Source organism: Hetaerina americana, unplaced genomic scaffold (assembly GCF_022747635.1).
Source record: "Hetaerina americana unplaced genomic scaffold, ioHetAmer1.1.p SCAF_2, whole genome shotgun sequence".
NCBI lineage: Eukaryota > Metazoa > Arthropoda > Insecta > Odonata > Calopterygidae > Hetaerina > Hetaerina americana.
In genome coordinates, this window is record NW_027286763.1 from 26925393 (window position 1) to 26947729 (window position 22337).

Sequence of the window (22337 nt, forward strand, 5' to 3'; positions counted from 1 at the left end):
GAAATATATTTCAGGATTCAGGAGGCGATCCACGTGTAGGGTTGATCTAGGGGGGGAGAGAGTCCGCTTGAGGGATGAGGATTGTTAAAAGCAGGAACAGGGAACAGGCGGAACTTTGGGAGGAGGCAGAACAGTTGAGGCAGGAGAGTCATCGAAAGGAGGATCTAATGGTACCAGAGAGTATTTCTCGAGGGACCAAGAGAAGGACCACGGAAGACAGCAGGGAGATTGTATATATCCTTGAGGACCTTTTCAGGGCAGGATGATCTTTCAATGTTTTTGCATAGTACACATTCAACCGTCGGTCAGCTCCGCCGACTCTAAACTCCGGCGCGGGCTCTCGTCGACCCCGTCGCCCTCGCCAGGGTCGGGGGCCCTCTCCGGTCGCGACGTCGCCGATGGCGCCAAAACGAAGAGGATCGCTGCCCGCAGGAACTTCCCCGACTGGGCGACGGCGGCGGCCAGCAGGGGGAGGCGGCCGCGCGGGTGGGCGGCGGCGTCTGGTGGCGCCCCGCCCGAGGTGCGGCGCCGGATGGAGGAGCGGGCGTGTAGGAAGAGAAGGAGGGCGGGGGGGAGGAGCAGGATGGAGAGGACGTCGAGGCCGAGCAGCTGTGCGGCGGAGTGATGCCGGGTGGCGAGGCGGAGGTGCGGGGCGCCATGGTGGCGGGCCGCGTACTCGACGAACCACACGGCGCGTTCCATGGCCGTTTGCGGGGCGTCCCGGAGGATGTCCCGTCGCCGGAGGGCGTTCCTCTTGTACCTACGGTTTAAGAGACCACGCCACCCACATTCATGAGTGGTGTGAATGAAATATAGCCAGGAACAGGAATACTGGAACAATGAAAAGTGCCACTGGGGGTATTCTCAGGGGTTTACTCATCTGCCTTTAAAACCCTAGGGCCCGAGGTCCGCTTTGAATATGGTTGTCCAGTTAACTCTCGTGTTTCCATCCCCGGGGCACCTTAAGAGATGCCGGGAGTGGCTTGTCAGGATCTCAGGGGCAGACGGGCTACCGAATACACATACGGAGAGCAAACAAAGGACAAACCTCGTTGATCACCTGTCGCATTCTGAATCATTCTCCTGAAGTTCGAGTGAGGTGACATTCGGAAATAGCCTGCACTTCGTGAACTAGTATATTGATGTGCACCAACACATTTTATTTAGAAAAAAAAAATTCTAGATTATGAGATTCTTATCGCGAGGCAACTGTGACCGGATCTCCATCCGTATCTCTATATTCATCCAGAACTTAAATTTTCTTCCATTGAGGAATTGACATTCCGTGACAGTGGTATTCTGCGGCACGTATGCATCCATTGGAGGCTATAGATAAATTACCATGGCGTCTCCCGTTTATGACTTTTTACGTGGGTACGTATATGTGCTGTTGAAAAAAATGGAACATAAAAAAATCGTGGGTTTCGCAAACAAGCGTTTGGATTCCCCAGTCCCTACCAAACGGCTTAAGATTCACATGCGCAAGAGGGATATGTGTACAGGGGCGATCGAAGATTCGTGAATTGCGTGCTGATACCAGCGGATAAGATACCTAAATACCAACCACCCAGATTTTTCGAAAGCCGTTCTACAAGAAATCCCGTGTTTCGACGGCTCTAGTGGAGAGTGAAATAGTTTTCTGAGGGGTTCGTTCGCAATGCAACATGGGTCAAACTACCACTTTATTTTACCATGGTTGGCGAAATGGTTTCATTCGGCTGTAAGCCAAGTTTCCTTATCTTCCTGACACCGGTTGGCGTAGGAAATTGTCATTCGGACTTCAGGTACATTTTTTGATATCTTACTTGATTCTTGTAATTCTTGTCGCAATTTAAACTGACTGCCTCAATGAAAACATATTTTTTAGTATGACGTGATGTTTTACCGCATCTAAGGAGTCTTGCAGATCAATTTGTGGCTTTGCTTGTCGTTCGCGGTGACCTGGTCGATTGCGGACGGCGAGAGGGGAAGTAACTGATGGAAGGCAATGAGAACATGTGAATGTTTTGTTACAAGTGCAGCAAATTATTTTGATTGGTACGAGCCGTTTTCCCCTTATTTCTATTCATTTGTTGCCCCCCCCCCACTCGGACTATTCGCGCGAGCGAGCATGGCCTCTCGCCCTGTTATCTGAGAGTCCGGTATATGCTACCCATAGTCCAGTTTCCGTAGTGGGCCGCGAAAGATAGTATCAGCCGAGTCACGGCGAGTGGGGCGCGCTTCGCTGTTTGGTGACCAAGAAGTGTCCTCACCTGGGGTCGCCGATGACCTCGCTCAAAACCCGGTGGATCTCGTCCTCGTGGGCGCCCTTGGAAATGCTCACGCCCACGCCGCTAGCCTCCAACATGGTGGCCACGTCCTTCTGGTCCCCGTAGACGGGCATTCCGACCACCGGCACGCCGTGGTACACCGCTTCCATCGCCCCGTGCAGGCCGCAGTGCGCGAAAAACACTCTGGCCCTTCGGTGACCTGCTCGGGGAAGGATTAAGTGGTAGTTCAACGGCACACCTGGCTCAGTAATACACCAGTGAGGTCAGTCCATTACATGAAGTCAAACATGCTTTCCTGTCAGAACATGAATTAAATTTAGATGAATAGATATCAGAAGTAAATTATATATGGAGCTTCTTATTCCAGCAAAAAATAGATGACAGTTGATAGCTTAAAAGTTTCCCGATCATAGTCTTAGCCCATATAACATGGTACCCTCGGCCCTCCCCACCTCCTGCTACACACCGCATTAGTATTTTTAGTACCCTACAAGCCACCTCTAGGGTGTGTGGCAAGGGTTGAATACACACCAGAATAATTTTGCTCGAACATGACCCTACCGCGGTCGAACAACGTTATTATGATCCCCTATCGTTCGTGGAAAAAATAATATCTTAAATCTGTTCTACACTTAATATCTTTAATTTTAGTAACATGATCTCTCCTACCGTAGTGCGATGGGGGTAATAGTACATTTTCAACATCACTGTTAAAGAGACGTCCTTCCAATTTATGCAGGAGATTTAATCTGTAATTTAACCTTCACTCCGTGAGTGATTCCCAGCCCAGATGCTCTAACGTTTTGGATACGCTACTAAGTTTATCATAACAACGTTTTACAGTCTACTCGTAGCTCCTCTACGCTGCACGCGATCCCATTCGGCAATTAATCCAATTTCGTGGGGATCCTATGAACGAGCAGCATATTCTAAATGAGGCCTAACCAGCGAAAGATAACATTTCTCTTTAACCTTTTCATCAAATTTACCCAGTACTCTTCTAATTAATCCTAATCCCACTTTGGCGCTCAGTCGCCAAAGTGGGATTCGCCAAAAGGTTCGCCATCTCTGGTTTAGGCTTTTAGTTTGCTCCCTCCAATTTTAATGTTTAAATCTACTTCTTGAGATGTTTAAGAAATTCTCCACTCGGCGACGACTATGTCTTTGGTTTTGGACATTGACACGGTTATTTTAGGTAGTCTACACATTGATAGGTTTCGGGCGGTGCCAGATACGTAATTGTTACTTATCGTCGAGGAAGCAACTGCTCCCATCTAAATTCCGTTTACTCATGTCGTATCTGTCTTCCGTAATACAGCGATCAAATGCAAGTTCTCATAAAATGCTGTCTAAAATGCCATGTATCTCCCCCACCCACTAATCCATTTCGCCCGCCCGACATACCCTCTTCCGTCTGGGCAATTGTATACCACGCGACCACGCAAAATATCCTTCGACAATCTTCTCTAGAGTGTTCGGACTTCCCTTCCCTCTGTCGTACCGAACATTGCCTTCATTATTAGTAATCGTATTATTTCCATTCTTCTGCGCTACCACGCCTCCTTTGCCTCCGTTCCACTCCAACCCTCTATCCTAGAAGACCATGTTTTGGAGCATGCGGCACTTCGCTCCGCGTGAATGTGTTCGCGTATAGCTACGTTTGCATGCCCCAGTGTTCACGTTCCTTTGTGACGTTTCCGTCACACCCCATATTCAAGCTTGCGGAAGCGCCAGGCATAGAAACAGAAGACGGTGGCGACCCGTGCGCTATGCGTTTCGATGGGAAACAAACAAACGACAGACCGCGAGGCCCTTCGTTCTGTGTTCGCTCGCCGTCGCAAGAGTCGGCAGATGTCCAATTAGGGCTACGACCTGGCGACCTACGGCTACGGCTTTGACTGCCAAGTCTGCATGAAAACGAGGCCTCTGAGGACTTCGCTCAAGATTTACACGCCTCGGAGGCCCCATCATCAGGGCGTCCAGAGAGTTGGGGCAGCCTCCGTGAGTTATACGCTTGGATGGCGGCCAGGAACGTATGTGTTACCCACCGAGGAGGTCCTGTTGCGGCAGCCAAGGGAGGATGCGGACGTTGGCGGGAACTTCCTCGCCGTCCACAGGGCCGTCGAACTTCATGAGCACGCGCTGAGGGAGGCGCCCGAAGGCGCGGAGGAGGCGCCGGAGGAAGGCCCGGGGCGCCACGGCCGCGTCGATTGTGGCGCCCATGGAGAACACGACCACACCCGCTCCGCCGGACCCCTCCACGAATTCCTCCAAGTCCTGTTTGGGAGGGGGTGGTGTCCGGTTGGGGGGGGGGGTGAGGCGAGAAAAGACACTCATTGAAATCAGGCGGAGGCGTGGGAACCATCCTTCAGGGCATGCATGCAAGACAGAAGTACATACGTCTACACCCTTCACGCGGTTCCCTTTCAGGATTGCCGAAAGCAAAATATCTCCATTTTTGGTGGATACCTTTTCCCTCATTCCTTCCATGTTGCCCTGTCTGCCCTCGAGTACTTCTTCAGCCCTTGTGACACACATTCTTACATTTTTTTCATAGATGCTCCTGTGACTCATAATAATCCTCTTTCAGAATTTAAAGACTAATGCTTTTATCGGAAAAAGTTTTCATGACTGTAATTTATAATGTGAATAGAAATATTTTTCGAAAATAATGCTTAGACATTCTCCTGTATTAAAAAAATAATCTCACGGTATCATAGTTGATTTTATTTATCCCTAGTTAGGCTGTGGGAAGTGCATTTTGCACCGAATACCTAACCATCAAAGTGACCAGCTGAGAAGGAAGGGTTTTTATGAATTTATTTTTATATTAATCTTTTGATAAATATAACCCTGGATTTCCCTTCTCCGTGTGCTGTTGAATTATTAGCGTCGGTTTCCAATACACTTTTATTTTCATTTTTTAAATGATTTACGCTTGAAAATAGGAGGGAAAAGTGAAGATTGGTTGTAGCAATTCATTTACTCTGTCAATCATTTGGACGAAAATGGGCGAAGTAGTAAGTAAATAGGGAGAGGTTCATGCCACTAAAAACATGAGACTTATGAAAAATGCTCAAAAGGAAGAGCAGCATAAAGAAAAAGATAATCCCTTGTTTCATGGACCGTGGTCATTTGAGGAGAGAGGAGGTGAGTCGGTTGGAGGGGTCGTTGACTTGGGGAAGGGTGGGGAAAACATTATGCCAGAAATGCAGAGGGAGAAATCGTTAGAGAGGAGTAGAATGTTGGGTGGCTGAGGAGTAGAGGGAGGGAGGGAGGGAAGTAGAATGGACATTTTGGACAGCCAGCGTGAAGAGTGGGTGGATAGTGACGAGGAACCAAAGAAGGAACAGGGGCAAGGAGCGTTCGTGTTATGAAGGATGTTTTGGAATCATACGTCGGCGAGCAATATTTTTTAACTCACGAGATGTCCAAAGGCATCTTTGATTGGAAGATTCCATACATCTTTGATAAGAAGATTATCTAAAATAATATCTAGGATGTCATCATCGTTACATTTCTATCAATCCGAGGATGGACTTGTAGCAGCTCTCCCATCTGCTATCTTCTCATGTTCCAATCCTCCAATTTCTCATTTCATCAAATAGTCCCTTGCGCTGACGTCTTCTGCCACGCGGTTCTAGTTCCTTGGCTTTTGTCTGTAATTTCTGTGTTTCCTACAATAATGGCCTGAAAGAAACATCAGTTTCCCTCTTCTTCTTGTGACTGTCCTCCATTTACCTTTCACCTAACCCAATCCTCGAAGTATCCCTTCATTTGGCACTCCGTGAATCCATTTTATTTTCATCAAACTCGAGCAGCAGTAAATATCCGTGACATTTCATGATCATCTTGTCTCTGCCGCTCTTATCGTCCCAGTTTATCAGTCGTAAACAAATACAGGGAAACTCCATGCATAAGTTTTCATGAGTAACCTATGTGTGCCATTCCCTACGTGACTCGCCTAGAGGGAATATGCTAGTGTTTTTTTCGTAGTCACGAGCCAGAAATTGCGCAGTTGTTGGTAAATGTGAAGTGTTGTTCATAGAATAGGATAGGTGTGCTGTTTTTGGCCAAAAACTCAATAACAATCAATGATGTGTGCACCGGTGCGTCGTCGTGGTGAAAGTACCAAGACTTGTTTCTCCACATTTGTGGTCTCTTCCGCAACATTGTATGTCTTGAACTTCTCATAACCTCTGCGTAGTGCTGCCCATTTACTATTTGTCCTTTGGGGGCATATTCACAATGAATCACCCCTCCTTAATCGAGGTAAAAAATCAACATCACCTTCACATTCGTTCGCGACATCCGAGCTTTGTTACGACGTGGGGAAGATGACCCCTTCCTTGTATATGAGTTAACTTGTATTCAAGTGTATGTTAAAGGAATAATTCTGAATGTTTAGTTGGAGCCCTAAGAACCTCCTCCACGCATCAAAGCTGGGGCTTGCTGGGTGTTGTGTGGATGTAAATACATACATAGATGCACGTTAAATTAGGAGTTCATAAACTAGGGCAGGTGGAACAGTTTACGAGTACATATCTCGTAAGCGTTTTGAACCAAAATAGTCAAAGTAGTTGGCTCATAGGAAGAAGAATTGCGTTACGCAAAAAAGCTTACACCAGAAGGATGTAATTGATGACAATGATGATGAGTAAGGTAATTAAGAAAAGGTTAGTGAAAAATTCGGTCTATATTGTGTTTTTGTACGGCTAGGAAACTTGGTCGTTGAAGCAAGATAATACATGTAGATTGGAGGATTTCGATTTTTAGGTGAGGCGACCGACAGCTAAGGTAATTTGCGCAAGTAGGAATGGATGGGAAAGGAGGAAGGGTGGAGAGAAATCCGGTGTCGGCCTCAGTTTAACGCCCCATCCGACGGACGGCGTACTCACTCGAAGTGCCCTCCACAAACCACTTCAATTAAGGATCCACCCGATACAGATACTGCTGAAATATATCTGCTACCCCCGAGATTCAAACCCGGCCCCTCTGGATGGGAAGCCAGTGCGTTAGCCACCGAGCCATCCCGATCCCCCTGGGTGTGGAGATGGGTGGAAGTGATGAAATGGACAGAAAGGATAACAGACGAGGACGGGATAGATAGGAATGGTGGGGGAGGATAGGGGAGATTGTTGGGAGAAATTCAAAGGAGACAGCAAAGATGGATGCAGAGTATTTTAATTATTGAAGACTGCGATAGAGGGTAGAATGTTAGGCAAGCAAGAAAGTGGAAGATATGGGATAGGAATGTTGGACGGAATGAAGGGAGAATGGAGGTATGCAAATTTGAATAGGGGCTCTTTCATGTGTTGGATGTCTGGCTTTGTTTTGTTAGGAGATGTAAGTATATGTATCTTTGTACTGTCGCATAGGTAGTGTACATCCAAGACCTACTGCAACCGGTAGAATACTACTAATAATTAATAAACAGGTATTTTTGTGATTTTCGTTCACTCAATAATACCGTATAAAAATTCACATTTCTCGTCAAATATTTTTAAGGAGTTTTCAAATGAAAACTACAATTTTTTTGCATAAATATCTTAAAGGAACGATCCAATTGCAGTTTGAACTAGATTGGGACAATGCAACGTCCTGATAGTCTTAAACGGATGGATGTAAAACCTAATGGACTGCCTAATATCAATACTCAATAGATTCGATTACGTGACAGATCGGCGGCCGGCCGAATCGATTAAACAGGCTTGACTGCGCAAACCACCTGAATGAGCATCCAAAGCCTACCTTACAAATGATAGACTACCAAATCCGTGATATATCATCATACTTTGAAGCTTATCGGCTTAAAAGCAGATCGACTGTGTACACCAAGCTTCATGAGACCGAGGAAACCGACTCAATGCTAGAATATTCGCTGGAAAATCTTGTGCTTGGAACCTAACCTATATGTTTTCTATTCTTCTGCTAAACTGTTAAAACCCTCATAAAGTAGGCAGTTACAAAGTCTCCAGGCCACACTACGCATTTAGAATTATTCCAACGTGTTATGGAATGAATATTCTAATGCAATCTCTTATTGATCCCAATAATAAATTGAACAAGTGTTTGGAATATAAAAAAGATCGCCGTGTTTCAAGAGAGTATAGAATAATACTCGTGTCTTCGTTTATTATTTAATCAGTTTGAATAACTGGGCTGAATACTACCTTGATCAAAAATTTCCCGGAATTTATTCAGAAAATTAAAAATACAAGTTTATTCATCTAAATCTATATTGTCCCCTTCAAAGTAATCCCCATCGACTGCAACACACTTATGCCAGCGCTTGATCCAATCCTCGAAACATTTTTTATATTCGGTTTTCGGTATGTCCATCAGTGCTTCCTGCGATTTTTCCATTACTTCCTCTCGGCTGCTAAAACGCGTTCCCCGTAATGGTTTTTTAACTCGATTGAACAGAAAGAAGTCACAGGGAGCCAAATCAGGTGAATTCGGTGGCTGTTGGATGGTATTTGTTGCATTTTTCGTCAAAAAATTACGAATAATGATAGCACTGTGCGACGGTGCGTTATCATGGTGCAAAATCCACGAGTTTTCTGCCCACATTTCTGGTCTCTTTCGGCGAATTGCTTCACGCAAACGTCTCATAACGCCCAAATAATACTCTTTGTTTACTGTCTGGCCTTCTGGCAAAAATTCATGATGCACTACACCGTTGTAATCCATGAAAACCGTCAGCATTGCCTTCTTTTTTGACTGAAAACGACGTGGTTTTTTTGGTCTCGGCTCATTTGGTGAACGCCATTCACTTGCCTGATGTCTGGATTGCGTGTCGTACTCATAAACCCACGTCTCGTCTCCAGTAATGATCCTTTTGATGAATGTGGGATCGGATTCAGCCTCGCAAATCATGTCTTTTGCGACGTCAACACGGTCTCTTTTTTGCATGAAATTGAGGTCTTTACTTTGCTGCTACACGACGGAAACCCAAATCATTAACCACAATGTCTTGGGCGGATCCATAGGCAATGTTCAAGTCCTCCGCTATTTCTCTGATGGTTAATTTGCGGTTATTGACCAACATTTCTTTTACTTTATCAATTTTTTCACCGACTTTCGATGTCGATGGTCTGCCACTGCGTTCATCATCTTCGATTGACTCACGACCACTTCTGAACCGCTCGTGCCACTGGTAAACGACCGTTTTTTTTAGAGAATCGTTGCCGAAACACTTTTCCAACATTTCCAACGTCCGTGCGCCACTAAATCCGTTTTTTACGCAAAATTTAATACAAGTTCGTTGTTGCACATTTAAATCCATTTCTGAAATTGTAAAAAATCGCCAACACACACAGAGATAGATGTACTCTTGGCTACGTAACTTTTGCAAATGTCAAGTTATGACACTAAGATTTAAAGGGAATATCAACAACAGATGTACCAATTTAACAAAAAAAACAGAACTCAAATCGGAACGATGGGAGCGCCACACGGTGGTTATTCCGGGAACTTTTCGATCAAGGTAGTATGTATGCATTGCATGATTCTGATTGGTAAGTAATCTAATTTTGTGATCACAAAATTTACATTGGAAAAAAATATTATTCAAGACTATTTCTGCGGCTGCCGATATCCCTAAAAACATCTCTTCTTGGGGCGCTTGACTTAACAATTCAATGCCGTGGGAGTAGATTGTTCATTTCCAATGGCATCAGCGTAAATCCCGTACGATTTGTATTTCTCCCTCTGACAGTCTTGCATCTAATCTTCTTGAACCGAGTGGCTCTCATCCAAAGTTTTCCAATGAACAGGGACGAACAGCATTTTTTTATCGGAACGCGAGGCTTTATATATTGCAGAAATTAAAAATTTTTGCGTAGTGTACTAATACTATATCCAAGATGCGCAAAAATGTCAATCTTTTTACACATGACCTTTCTATCTCCTCGCTGTTCGTTTGATATAACCAGTTTTTTACCGCAAATGTTTCAACGGTGTCTCCCCACGTTAGAATCAATGCTATCGTAACCCATCAGTGCCCCGCCCCCTCTGCTCATACGTCCCCTCTCTGACTATATGGTTGCGGAAGGGTGGATAGGCTTCTTTTTCTGGAAGTGATTGTTGATGCGGGTTGTTTTCCATTTTCCAGCTGGAAATCCCCCCACCGAGGAATGCACCGAGTGATGTTTGTCGCCTCGCAACGAGAGGCATCCCTCGGCGTCGGCATCTCTTATTCCTCCTCTTCAGCTTTAGCATTCCCCCGGCGGCGACAGTGCGACCCACCCCCCCTCCTATCCATCGACTTACTCTCTCGTACTACGCGCCCATGGTTCTCATAACTTGGTTTCACGTGAAAGACATTTAATGCTGTAAGGTGACGTATTTACGTCCTCATTTATGGTTGGTGCAGAACCAGTTATCTTTGATTCTGCTACATCGACGACATTTGCTCGTCAACCCTACTGTGGACTGGCAAAAATAAAAACCAAGTCACGGTGATGGCTTTTTGTAAATTAAAATGTTCACTGTGCTACAGTGCGCGGTATATGTGTAAAGTAGAGCGATTTCGCATCCAGCTTGGCTTAAAACATAATTGATGAACTTTTTACCATATATCGTATTTTCAAGGAATTCTACAGATTAACGATGCATCTTGGGTGGTTCCTAATGACTTTTTTAGTCTGTCTCCTACCTTTCGACCAACTGGTATGGGCGACCCTACCGTGAGCAATCGTTATTTCTCCAGGGTTAAGCTCTAGGGGTCATCAACACACACAAGCGCTTCCATCACGTCTATGCTTTAGCCCATGGGGAGGGACCAGTAAAAATAATACATACTATTTTATCGTTTATAGAAAAGTAATTGTTGACAGAAATGAAATTAAGAGCCTCGTCACTGTAGAAGCCTTCATAGTGCATGCCAATTACTAGGATGAAAACAGAAGTACATGTCATTCCATAGACAATTACAACGCTATGAAGCTTGCATGAATTAGGTGAAAGGTGGTAATGACGAAAGTATTTACTGACGCCTGGATGTCCTTCGTAATTTTCTCCACAAACATCCCTACGTATTTCCATAGCAATGCTGAAGGAAGCAGAATTTTCCTAAGGTGTTTTCATATCCTGTCACCGTCATGGAATATGTTCCCATGCATGCTCACCGTTTGACACAATTCATTCTTAAATGACCTTGACGATAGCTCTAATTCCGCCAGAGATCCTTGTGCATTCGTTGGGCGCCGAATGCAAACGACAAGATTTCGAGAGCCTCAAAATAGTGACGGTGGCCATTAACTTTTCTTTTTCGTCTTCACTAATGTCTTCTCCGCCGTACATCAATGGCGGAAACCAGTAGGAGTATTTGTGTAACTGGTGATCAAATCTGGCAGACAATAAAGGCTATTGGAATTTTCATTATCCAAGGGTTAAGAAATGTAACGCATATGTTTCTATAAGGTTAACACGATGCAGTGTGAAAATTGAGAAAAGAACAATGGAACATAATGATAGTGCAATGAGCCACTCCTCGCTCTTTCTCTCTCGCTGTAATCATCTTGGGATCCAATGCATCTATCTAATAATGTTTGTTTCCATCAACTCTCCTACCTCATAGGTATCACCCGTTTCAACCTTTCAATCCCTTTATTCATTCACACTTTCCTGGGCTGACGTGTTCCATTATTTCTACCGACCATTCTTATCCCTTGCTCTACAAATCTTTCCCTCTCAAGTTTCTTTTAGTTGCGCATTTTATTTCAGTCTCCATATCGTATCTCAGCATTTTTTTCCAAATATACTTCCACATTTTACCCACTGTGTTAGAGAGTCCTTAAAGCGCTAATTCACGTCAACGTGAGGTAGGCGTGGGACTAAGCGAGGGGATATGCACCTTGCTGGGGTTGCCTGCCGAACGTTGGCCCTGACCCCCCTCCCTCCAGCTAACACAAACGTGCGCCCCAAAACCTTTCCCGGATGTCATTAAATGCCAAGAGCTGCCAGTGAACATAAGTATGGCGCGGCGTGAATTCGCTTCCACTTTACCCATAAGTTAGTAGTATTGCCCAAGAATTGCGCATTTAATGCATTAATTTCTTTGAACATATTTGACTCGCGAATTACAATGTCAAAAAACGTTTTGCCATTTCTCAGAGTTTTAAAATCAATTTACCGAGAAGTCCCACCGCGAAAAATGCGCACGAATGTAATTTATGGGCTTAGAAACTGTAAATAGGTACAATTCCGACTTTCGCGCCAAATCCTTCATTTTGGGAAGAAAAATGGATTACATATTGGCCAAATGTGCTGATAGTGGTGCTTGACCAAGTGCCTCTCTATCACCGACCGGCCCAGTTTAAATTTCAATTAGTAATGAATAAGTTTTTTGAGATTATACAAAAGTTACTGAATGGCAAATACTGGGTAACGCTATCTTCAAAATATCGATGGTTTATGAAATATTCTGATACACTCGATATCTTTTGTATTTTTTATGATATGTTTGTCGGAAGATCAGGCAGTTTCTCGTGTGAAAATCTCGCGTGATATCTTGGACGCTGCCCCAGCTACCACACAGCGCCGATATGGCACCGCCAGACTTCTTTTCGTTCCCAATGATAAAAAGTTGGGTGAAAGGAAACATTTTGAAACACTGGATAACGTCAAAAAGCCCGTGACGAGGTACCTAAACGAGGATACCATCAAATCCTTCCAGGAAGTGTACCGCGTCTAGCAGAGGCGCTGGCATCGGCGCGTCGTTGCACTAGAGTGCTATTTTGAAAACTACAGTAATTTGTTCTTTGATCTGCAATAAATTTTCCACCCGGATTTATTCAACTTATTTTTGGGACAGACCATGTATGATGACTGCACCCGTTCGTTCATACCCTTGGGAGCGGACGTGGTGGTCGGCACTGCATGCAGCCGACGTTGATGACATTGGGCGGCAGGGCCCTGGGGTAATCCAGGGCCACGTCCGAGTTCTCGAGGACCCCGGCGACGTCTTCCAGGAGAGTTCTAGGGTCAGGCGTACCCGGCAGGTGGCGCTGGATGGCCGCGTGGGTGTACCAGAACTGAATCTGTGGATAAGGCGGAATGGAGAGAGGCGTTGGGATGGAGGTAGAGGGAATCCCTACTCCCCCTTCCCCCAGGGAGTGGCCCTAGGAGATGCATTTAATAGTGAACATATTTGGTGAAACCATCAGGAACTCCACCCTCATTCTGCTTCAGCGAAATTCTTTTGGCAACATAGTTAGGCAGCATAGCCGTTCCCCACGAGGATGCAGTTGCGCGAGGATATTTTTCAGCAGGAATAAAACAGCATATATCGATTTGAAATGTTAAGTTTTTGAACCTTAAATAAACCATTTCCCGAGGAATTAATTAAAATTTTTAATAAAAAAGTGTCCTCCTAAAGTGAAGATCCCCCGAGTCTGATTGTATTCGATTAGTTATTGTCATCACGTTAGGCTAGTTTAATTGAAAGATAAACATTTAAAGTAGCATATATTCGATAAAGGAATTATCGCCATAATTCTACGTGTCACATACGAGCCCCTCGCTTAGTAGCGAACTATCTTGTAGATTAAAAAGAATCAAGTGTAAAATCGGTTTTCACTCGTCACCACGCTCCCATATATGATGCTTTAAGCAATTTAATTGAAGCCAATGGAATACACTGCTATAATGAAGAGCTAATCACGCTTTTTTTCTTCACGAGAATGGAAATCGAATGGAAACCAGCTCCTCAATAAAACTCCTTCCTCGGCGCGTGTTTTGGGGAATGTAAAGAAATACATAGTTCCATATTTGATGATATATCTAAGAATTAATATTTTTATTGTTAATAAAATAAATTAGGACACTTTTTTCCACAGCTATGAATGATTTCCCCTCTGTTAAGCCTATATTTCGGAAATCAAAGGGTTTGCGTATAACTTCTAGGGAATCTTTACTTTTGAGAGGAAATCGGAATATTTTTCGCCCTTAATCTAACTTCATATGAATTAGCTTAATTTGGTATTTTTTTGTCAATATGTACTTTTTTATTAATTCCTGAATTTGAAATCGCCCTATCTGTTGAGACAATTCTATGCGCATCCGATTTGTCATCAAGCATCAGTTTTAAAAGTGTTTTTACGGAAAGAAAACAAATAATTCAACTATTCGAGCGAATAATATGACACGGAGACTGTGACTCACTCATGTCGCGGCCCTAATGAGCGGTGCAGGAAAGCATCCTTCTTCTCATTCGTCCTCGGTAGCCTACCTGCATGACGAGGTGCGACATGGCTCTGAAGAAGGCGTTCTGGACCCTCTGCAGGTAATTCATGTGGTCGGAGAGGCCGGTGAGGATACCGGGCCCGTGGGCGAGGGGAGCGGGCCTCCATAGGCCCGCCAGGTAGTCGGCCTCCCCTCCGCTGAGGGGCAGGGCCCAGTAAGCCACAGCGGGAGCCTCGAGGGCATGGGCCAGCGCGAATCCGCACTCGTTGGCGAGGGCGTCGACGAGGGCCACGTGGAAGCGACGGGTCCCCAGTCGGCGCCGCAGCCGGCCCCCGGGGGGAAGCAGCGCGGAGCAGAGGGCGTCGTTGGTGCGGAAGGCGGACAAGGGCACCTGGAAGGGGCACAGGCCGCTGCGCCACAGCCGCTCCAGCGGTAGCTGGAACTTGCCGCGCCGACCGCGGGTCACGAAGGGCACTGAGCCGTCTTCGTTGGGGATGGTGAGCGTGATGAGGGTCAGGTTGTCCGGACGGCGTACGGGGGGCACCTGCGACGAAGGAGAGGACGAGGTTCAGAGCGAGGGACACGAGCGCCAAGTATGATGAACCCAGGAAAATATTTTCACTATTACTTGTTTGCAGGCGTACTAGCGATTAAGGCGGTGGAATTTCGATGCACAGAAAGTTAAACCGATAACGCACCTCTGAGCCTCACCCAGTGCGATACGAGACTCCCTGCGCTTCAGTAAACCCTTCTTTCTTCCCCGTACTTTCTGCCTCCTTCATTCCGTCCAGCATGCACATTCTTTCCCTTCAGCTACCTGAAGTACCAGTTACATCCATCCTTCTATCAATCACAGTCTTAAACATTCCATCGCCAATGACGACGCCTAGCATCCACTTCTCCTGGCGCCTTTGAATTTCTCCCAAAAACAATCTCTCCATCACTTTCATAAATTTGTTTGCTTTCATTTCCATCCATTTAACTTTTCCCATTCCCTCCTCACACCCAAATCTCAAAAATACTTCAGTCTACACTTACCCTTTTGCCGAAACGACCAAGTTTCCGAGCCGTGGAAAAAAACGCTTCATATGAGTATTCACTCAACAATTGTTGCATACATATTAGGAAGTAGACAAAAAGTGATACCGACGAAAAATGAATTCGTGCGAGTGAAGAAACTAATTACTCAAAATCGAAACTAATTTTCCTACACTGCGGAGAAACTGCCGTATGGAATAATCCTTGAGGTAAGGAATTTCGTCCGCAGCTGGAATATGAGAATCCAAAATTACTCAAGGGTCGGATATTAAATGTTTATCGGAAGCATCCGGAGATATTGTCGAGGGATGCGATCTGAGAAACGTAATGAAATGCGTCACATTTTAAAATATACTGAAATATATAGTTTGCTCAGAGCTCGATATTTGGAGCACCCGAGATGCATTCCTCGCCTCTTCTCATTTGACCTGACAACTTCCGCTCGCCGGTTGTTCCTAAGGTCGCCAGTTACGCAGAGACCTGCGCCGAGCGTCACCGGCGTTGATCATCAGGTTTCCCTCGATACCATACCGAGTCTTCATCCTACCTTGCGGCCAGAAAATTGTTGTTTTGGAAGCATTCTTTCGCCGCTGATGTCGTCCGATGTATTCTCATCCCTCCTTAGTGTTGCTCACCCCGAATGTTTTCTCCAAATTGCTGGTCGAGTGATGTGGCCACCGAGGGTTAATTTGCCCTACTTTGTAAGCCGCGTGGCGTGCGGGGAATCCACAAATGCCTGGCAGTGAGTGGAACGGTTACATGGCAGTGCACCATTCAAGGTAGTAGTCCCAAATCAAAAAAGGCTGTCCAAAATTCAAAATTTTAACTTTTCATTGAATGGCCACTATTGTTTTACTAATACTCCACAGTAGTTTAAGCAGGTGATAGGGTACCATACGGGATTGTGAATTTAAAACAAAAATGGGTATAAATACTCACAGATGGTTAAAATAGCGTATGGACGGCCTTGAAATTCTTCGCTCAATTTTGGCTAAAATCGCTCCAATCTACAGAGGATTTCTCTGTTAATAAATTGGATTAAACTAAATGCTACCTGTAAGTTGAAACGTTTGATCTTATATTCCCTGTGTTTCAATGTGATCATTTCTATTTTTCCCACCGATTGCGAAGTGCGTCCTGTGATTCGATTTTTGTGTGCAAAAGGATCAGCAGCTGCTGGAATTCATCGAGAGTTGTGCCTAGTTAATGGACCTACAGTAATGAAGGAAGGAAATGTTAGAAAATGGTATCGATACTTCAAAAATGGACTTCAGAAATGTGCATTGGTGAGGAGCGGAGTGGCAGGCCCAGTATCCAGACCGATGAAATTCTTCAACAAGTGGATCAAGACCTGCGGTTTGATCGACGTTAAACGATTGGTGCTCTGGCTGATAAATGCCCTCTTGTTGCACGTACCACACGATTTTTAAAGAAAAACTCGGATATCACAAATTGTTTCCAGGATGGGTACAGAGAGTTCTTATTGACCAACTCAAAGAGCAAAGAATATTGAGTGGACGAGCGTTTGAGAGGACCCTACCTTACAGTGCCGACCTTGCACCTAGCGGCAATCTCCTCATCTTGCACTTAAAACGGTGGATTGGTGGACAACGTCTTGAAGACGAGGAGGAACTCGAGACCGCCGTTGTCAACTGGTTCAATTTCTAGGATGCGAACTTCTGTAATGAGGCATTAAAAGAGCTTGTACAGCGTCACGAAAAGTGCTTATAAGTGCGTAAACAGCGATTATGTAAAAAATAGAAGTAGGTTTATAGGAAACAAAACCCTTCAAGAAAAAACCTATTCCAACGAATATATTTTTAATGATGAAACTGCCCTTACTTTTCGAATACACTTTATGCATCAAAAACTTAATTTTTTATAAAAACAAAAAAAGCAATTATTTCTCAAGAAAAAGTTTTCACTACATTTATTTATCTATCACTTCAATGGCCTGTTAAAACTGAAAAAAAGTACACAACCACGAATTGCAACCTTTTTTTAGCGGGATACAGTGAAATGAAACTGACCGGAACTCTTTCTGCGAATGGATAGATTATGAATTTTACACGAAAGTCACCATGACGTTATCATTGCCATCTCCATAAAAAGTCTTTTGAGGCAGAAACTGACCTTCCCCCTGAGGACTGAAAATAATTAAGATTTATATGTGCTGGAATAATTCTGAACCGACTGTTTCATTCAAGAGTATTTAAACCAGGTGTTCATTGGTGATATAGAATAATAATCCTCACGTAAGATTCCTCTTGCGCGGCCACTTGACCACCATTCCCATCGCCCTCAATAGGTTTAACCTGGTTTAGGGATAGGGCCTTTCAAGCATTAGCATTGAGCCCAATAGTGAGCATAATATAGCTTTGACATGCCCCTGCTCTTTGTCTCCTGATCACAGAGTATTCAGAGGGGGGACGAATGGTGTTAAGAGCTGTAATATTAAAATGCGCTATCTGCCATGTTCTTAGTGCGTTAACGACGACAGGAATGAGTGACTGAATGAAGTGATACTCTGCGCCCTGCGGTGGACAGTTTGGAAGAGATGTGGTATTATTATTCACTTATTATTATTAAAACTCAAATGTGCAGATAGGCAGTATATCGTTCGATATCTTTGATAAGTAGCGTAATCTTAAGATTTCGTTTGTCCACGAGCGCATGTTTTGATTACGAGGATTTACGATAGAAATTATAACTTCAAAGATTGCACAGGCGGATTTGTTGGTCGAATATTTTGCATTTGTCTGAGAGCGCCGAAGGGAGTATCCTGGTGGCCGAAACACTTGTATCCGCTAGTCATCGTCCGCTTCCTTTACTAACTTTATTTCCTACGCGCTTTCCTCTTGTTCTTCGATTCTCCGGCGCTAGTTTCACCATTTAGCACCTTAGTGACTTTAAGGACATTGCCTGCCTTTCTCGATCGCTTGACGTCGCCTATTCACTTGTAACGTGGACATTTATGTGAACGATCCCGAAGGTGCCTGGTCCCTAAACCCTAGTGTTGGAAACATTTCCTCGAAAACCACTTCATGGATGTCAGTGTGAGCATTGCTGTCGTCCATGTCGAAGAATTAATTTTTCTGTATACATATACTAGCACGTGCATAATTTGAGTGCATTTCGAGTGGTTCTTGTCTGATAAAGTCCTTCCTGTGTTTGGTAATCCCTGCGGAAGGCTTACGAAAATCAACAATCAACGGGGAAGGGGCACTTGTAATCTACCCTAGCAGTGCTGTGCGACCGAGACACGCGTCGGATTGGGCCTCTCCCGGGGACCGACGGGTGTCCTCCGCCTCGGTAGAAAGCGGAATATCACAGGGCCCCCCCTGCCGAGCCCTCAAGGCAGTTCGCTGTCTTTTGTCTGTGTGCGTGCTAGACGAAGAGGGTGGTCAAAGCAGACCTACGTTTGCTCTCTGTATTTTCACGTTTCCGCCTCAAAGTGTAAGGACGAGGCCGTTCGTCACTTTTGTGGGTGGGAAAAGTGAGAAGAATGGCGGTATTTGCCCGCGTCATTTGTGCGGTGGCGACACCGGCTGCGACCGGGATTCCCCTGCCTCCCCTGCCCCCTCCCACGCCTGCATCCATCTCTCTCAATCCGAGTCCGGAGCTTTGTCTCTCTGAACACGCCCCATCCTATCCCTTTCCCATATGCCACCTTTAATATTCCCCACCTGTGCGTCCAGAAGCGAACCACAGCACTTAATTTTATGTTTTGCTTGGATGCCTCGGGTGCCTCCATCAATTTCGAAATTTGAGCACGTTACTCTGCTCCTCCCACCTCCCCCACAATCATTCCTTTAGTCTTAAATTTAAGCGCATGAGGATTCTAAAAACGATTTAAAGTACGATGAGGAAATCTATTAACGTATCGTAAGGCATACATAATACCACTCTTTTCTGAATTCCAAGACATTAATATTGATTTGTAAATCCAATTTTCAACCGTGTTTTTGTAATAACCATGTGAAACATTTCTCAAAATTTGCGGGATTTCCGATCCTAATGTCATTTTAGACCTTAAGCTAAACTCATTCAACACATTCATTTCACCAGCGACAAGGAGCTGCCGGCGAGGGGCACGGATCGTCGTCTCCGTTCAAAATTAACTCGAGGGATGCGCTCAACCAAAGGAGACGGTCGTGCGAGCAAGTAGCTTAAGGAGCAATTGTTTCTCTTTGAGGAATGGGAGGAGTTTCTTTTTTTCCACGCGTGATTGCATGGCGGTTGTTTAAAAATTGTTTGTTACTAAATAATATTGAGTTAAATTGAGCCGTAAAATAATACCTTTAATGTGATGAACTGGTTGTTTCTTTAAATTAAAAACTATTTTATAAAACACCGCGCCCCTCTGATATAAATCGTCAATCCTGTTGTTTGAGAATCTCTCTCGGGATAGAATGCTTCCAGTTGTTTTCTGTTGACCAACAGGGTGGATTGACCACTTCGGAGGGTGAGTCTTGGTCCTCGCACCGTCGGGAAATCCGCTGTTACAAACCATCTGGGACTGCGTTTCCGGAGAGAAACACACGTATACGTACACTGTCTAAAGATATTACTCGTCTATGAGTTTCTTATGTCATTTAATTTTAATTTTCTTCATAGCAATAAGCCACTTCACTGCTCGACGGGTCTCTTCCTCGGCCCTCCATGTTGTTTTGGTTTTATTTTATCCGCTTCACGGTCTTGTCACCATCCTCTTCCCCTTGCCCAAGCGTGATTTTCCGCTGTGAGAAATGGGCGCTCCTAGCTTCTTTTTGTCCCGCTCTGCGCATGCTCAGAGTGCGCTGGTGGGCAGTGCTGTTGCTGACGTTTTTATTTGTACTTGTTCGAAAAGGCCGTTCCTTGTCGGATTACCTTTCTTGTTAGGTTACGATGTCATATTTTATTCTTAATTTTAAGTTTCTCCTTCTCGCAAACCACACTTCCACTTCAGCCATGTTTCTTTCTTTCAATGCCATGCGTTTCTTATGTAGAATGACCGGTAAAGGTGATACTTCACTCACCGGGACGGTTTCTACTTGCCCGTTCGGGCAGTCAATGAACATTTCGGTGGTAGTGTGTGAGAGGGGAGTAGATATATAATAAGGTTCCTGCGCCAGGAAGTTAATTGTTTAAACAAAAGAGAATCGTTATTTAATAGTTTAAACAAAAGCGCAACGAAAAGGTGGCGTTGGTGTCGAAGTGAGAATTCAATTTTTAAACAAGAGAAGGTCTGAAGCGTTCAGAAGGTTAGTCATTTGTTTAAACAATATGGAAGCGTTATTTGTTTAAACAAAAGTGCAACAGGTGGCGTTCGAAGTGGCGTTTCAATTTTTAAACAAGAGAAGAACTGTGATTCGTGTGTGGTCGGGGAGGGTTGGGGGGGTCGGGGGGGATTGGGGACGTGAAACTTGAATATTAAAAGGCGATATTCAATGACTGGAAAAGTAGAGTACGCTCGTGATAACGGTTTCCGGCAGTCAGAAAATATTTTTTATTCACGTTACCGTGTTGGAAAAAAATAAGTACGCTCGTGATAGCGGTTTCCGGCAGCGAGGAAATATTTTTTATTCACGTTGCCGTGTTGAAAAAAAAATTTTTCTTTAAGAGTACGAGAAGATTCACGCAAGCGTCTCTTTATATTCGTTCTGTAATTATTGAGTCCTGAAAAGGACTTTTTTTTCCTATCAAATAGTCCTCCTTTCATATATATTCTAGCAATCAATGAAACCATATCTCGATAAATGATAATCGAATTTTTCGTTATTAAGATATTTCAACCTATCAATTATTAACGGCTTTAATGCATCATCCGCAACTTTCGGGAAAACGTTGCATTCATAATGCCATTCGTATTGCAAACAAATGTTTTCCATAGCAGTGTGATCAGGATTATTCTTGGCCTTTTCTAAAATTTCCTCAAATATCTTGTCACCTGTTTCTTTTATTATTTGAATATGCTCTTCAAGCTCCTTTCAGAGGGGAATCGAGCCCCCATGTATGGAGCAAACGGCATACAAAGCGCTATCACCGTCCATAGGTCCTTACTGCTCAGCTTACTGGATATAAATGAAGGGGATCGTTCCAAACAAGTCCCAAGACGCCCCGCCGCGAGCGCTAAAGTTCGGAGGAGAGGGAAGAGGGGAGGGGCCTGGTAAAAAAAAACAAATTGGATCGTTCCAAACAAGTCCCAAGACGCCCCGCCGCGAGCGCTAAAGTTCTGAGGGGAGGGAAGAGGGAAGGGGCCGGGGTAAAAAAAACAAAGTAATAGTGTTGTTTAATTGTTATAAACAAAAAGCATGCCGTTCTTGAAACACGCCATTTTGGGTAATCGTGAATAAATATTATATTTTTAAACATTCATAGCGTTATTTAATTGTTATTAACAAAAAGCACGTCGTTTCGAGGCATCAGGTGAAACTCAATGAAACTCAGAGCGTGAAGACATTCAATTTATTGAAAATCATTCAGTAACATTGTCAAATACATGGTTAAATTTCCAAATTCAATTTATTGACAATCATTCAGCAACATTGTCAAATACATGGTTAAATTTCCAAATTCAATTTATTGACAATCAGCAACATTGTCAAATACATTGTTAAATAACCAATTCCTTCACTAATCATCCCTCCTGTTCTTCTTCACTGTATTCTTTCTCAGCTTCAAGTTTTAACAAGAGTTTGTATGGAGGGACATTATCCAGAATCCATTTTTTCAATTTTGAACAGTTTTTCACAGCACACGTGAACTTATCCGTCTCATGGCATGCTAATGTGCACTGCCCCTTGAATGGTTGCTTGTACTTTAATGGGTGAAGGGACTTCAAAGCGGGTGCCTCAAGAA

At 44.3% G+C, this 22337-nt stretch overlaps 1 protein-coding gene across 1 annotated transcript in view; it reads right to left on the reverse strand.

The window, feature by feature from the left end:
- Positions 1–294: 294 nt before the first annotated feature.
- The window catches only part of LOC139687637 (UDP-glucuronosyltransferase 2C1-like), a 52317-nt gene continuing 30274 nt past the window's right edge, over positions 295–22337 (reverse strand). The window contains exons 3-7 of the mRNA XM_071584878.1: positions 14506–15003; positions 13124–13315; positions 4319–4547; positions 2253–2469; positions 295–760 (exon numbers count right to left, since the gene is read on the reverse strand). Of these exons, the coding sequence (XP_071440979.1) occupies positions 295–760; positions 2253–2469; positions 4319–4547; positions 13124–13315; positions 14506–15003 (1602 nt within the window). The remainder of the gene's footprint in view (positions 761–2252; positions 2470–4318; positions 4548–13123; positions 13316–14505; positions 15004–22337) is intronic.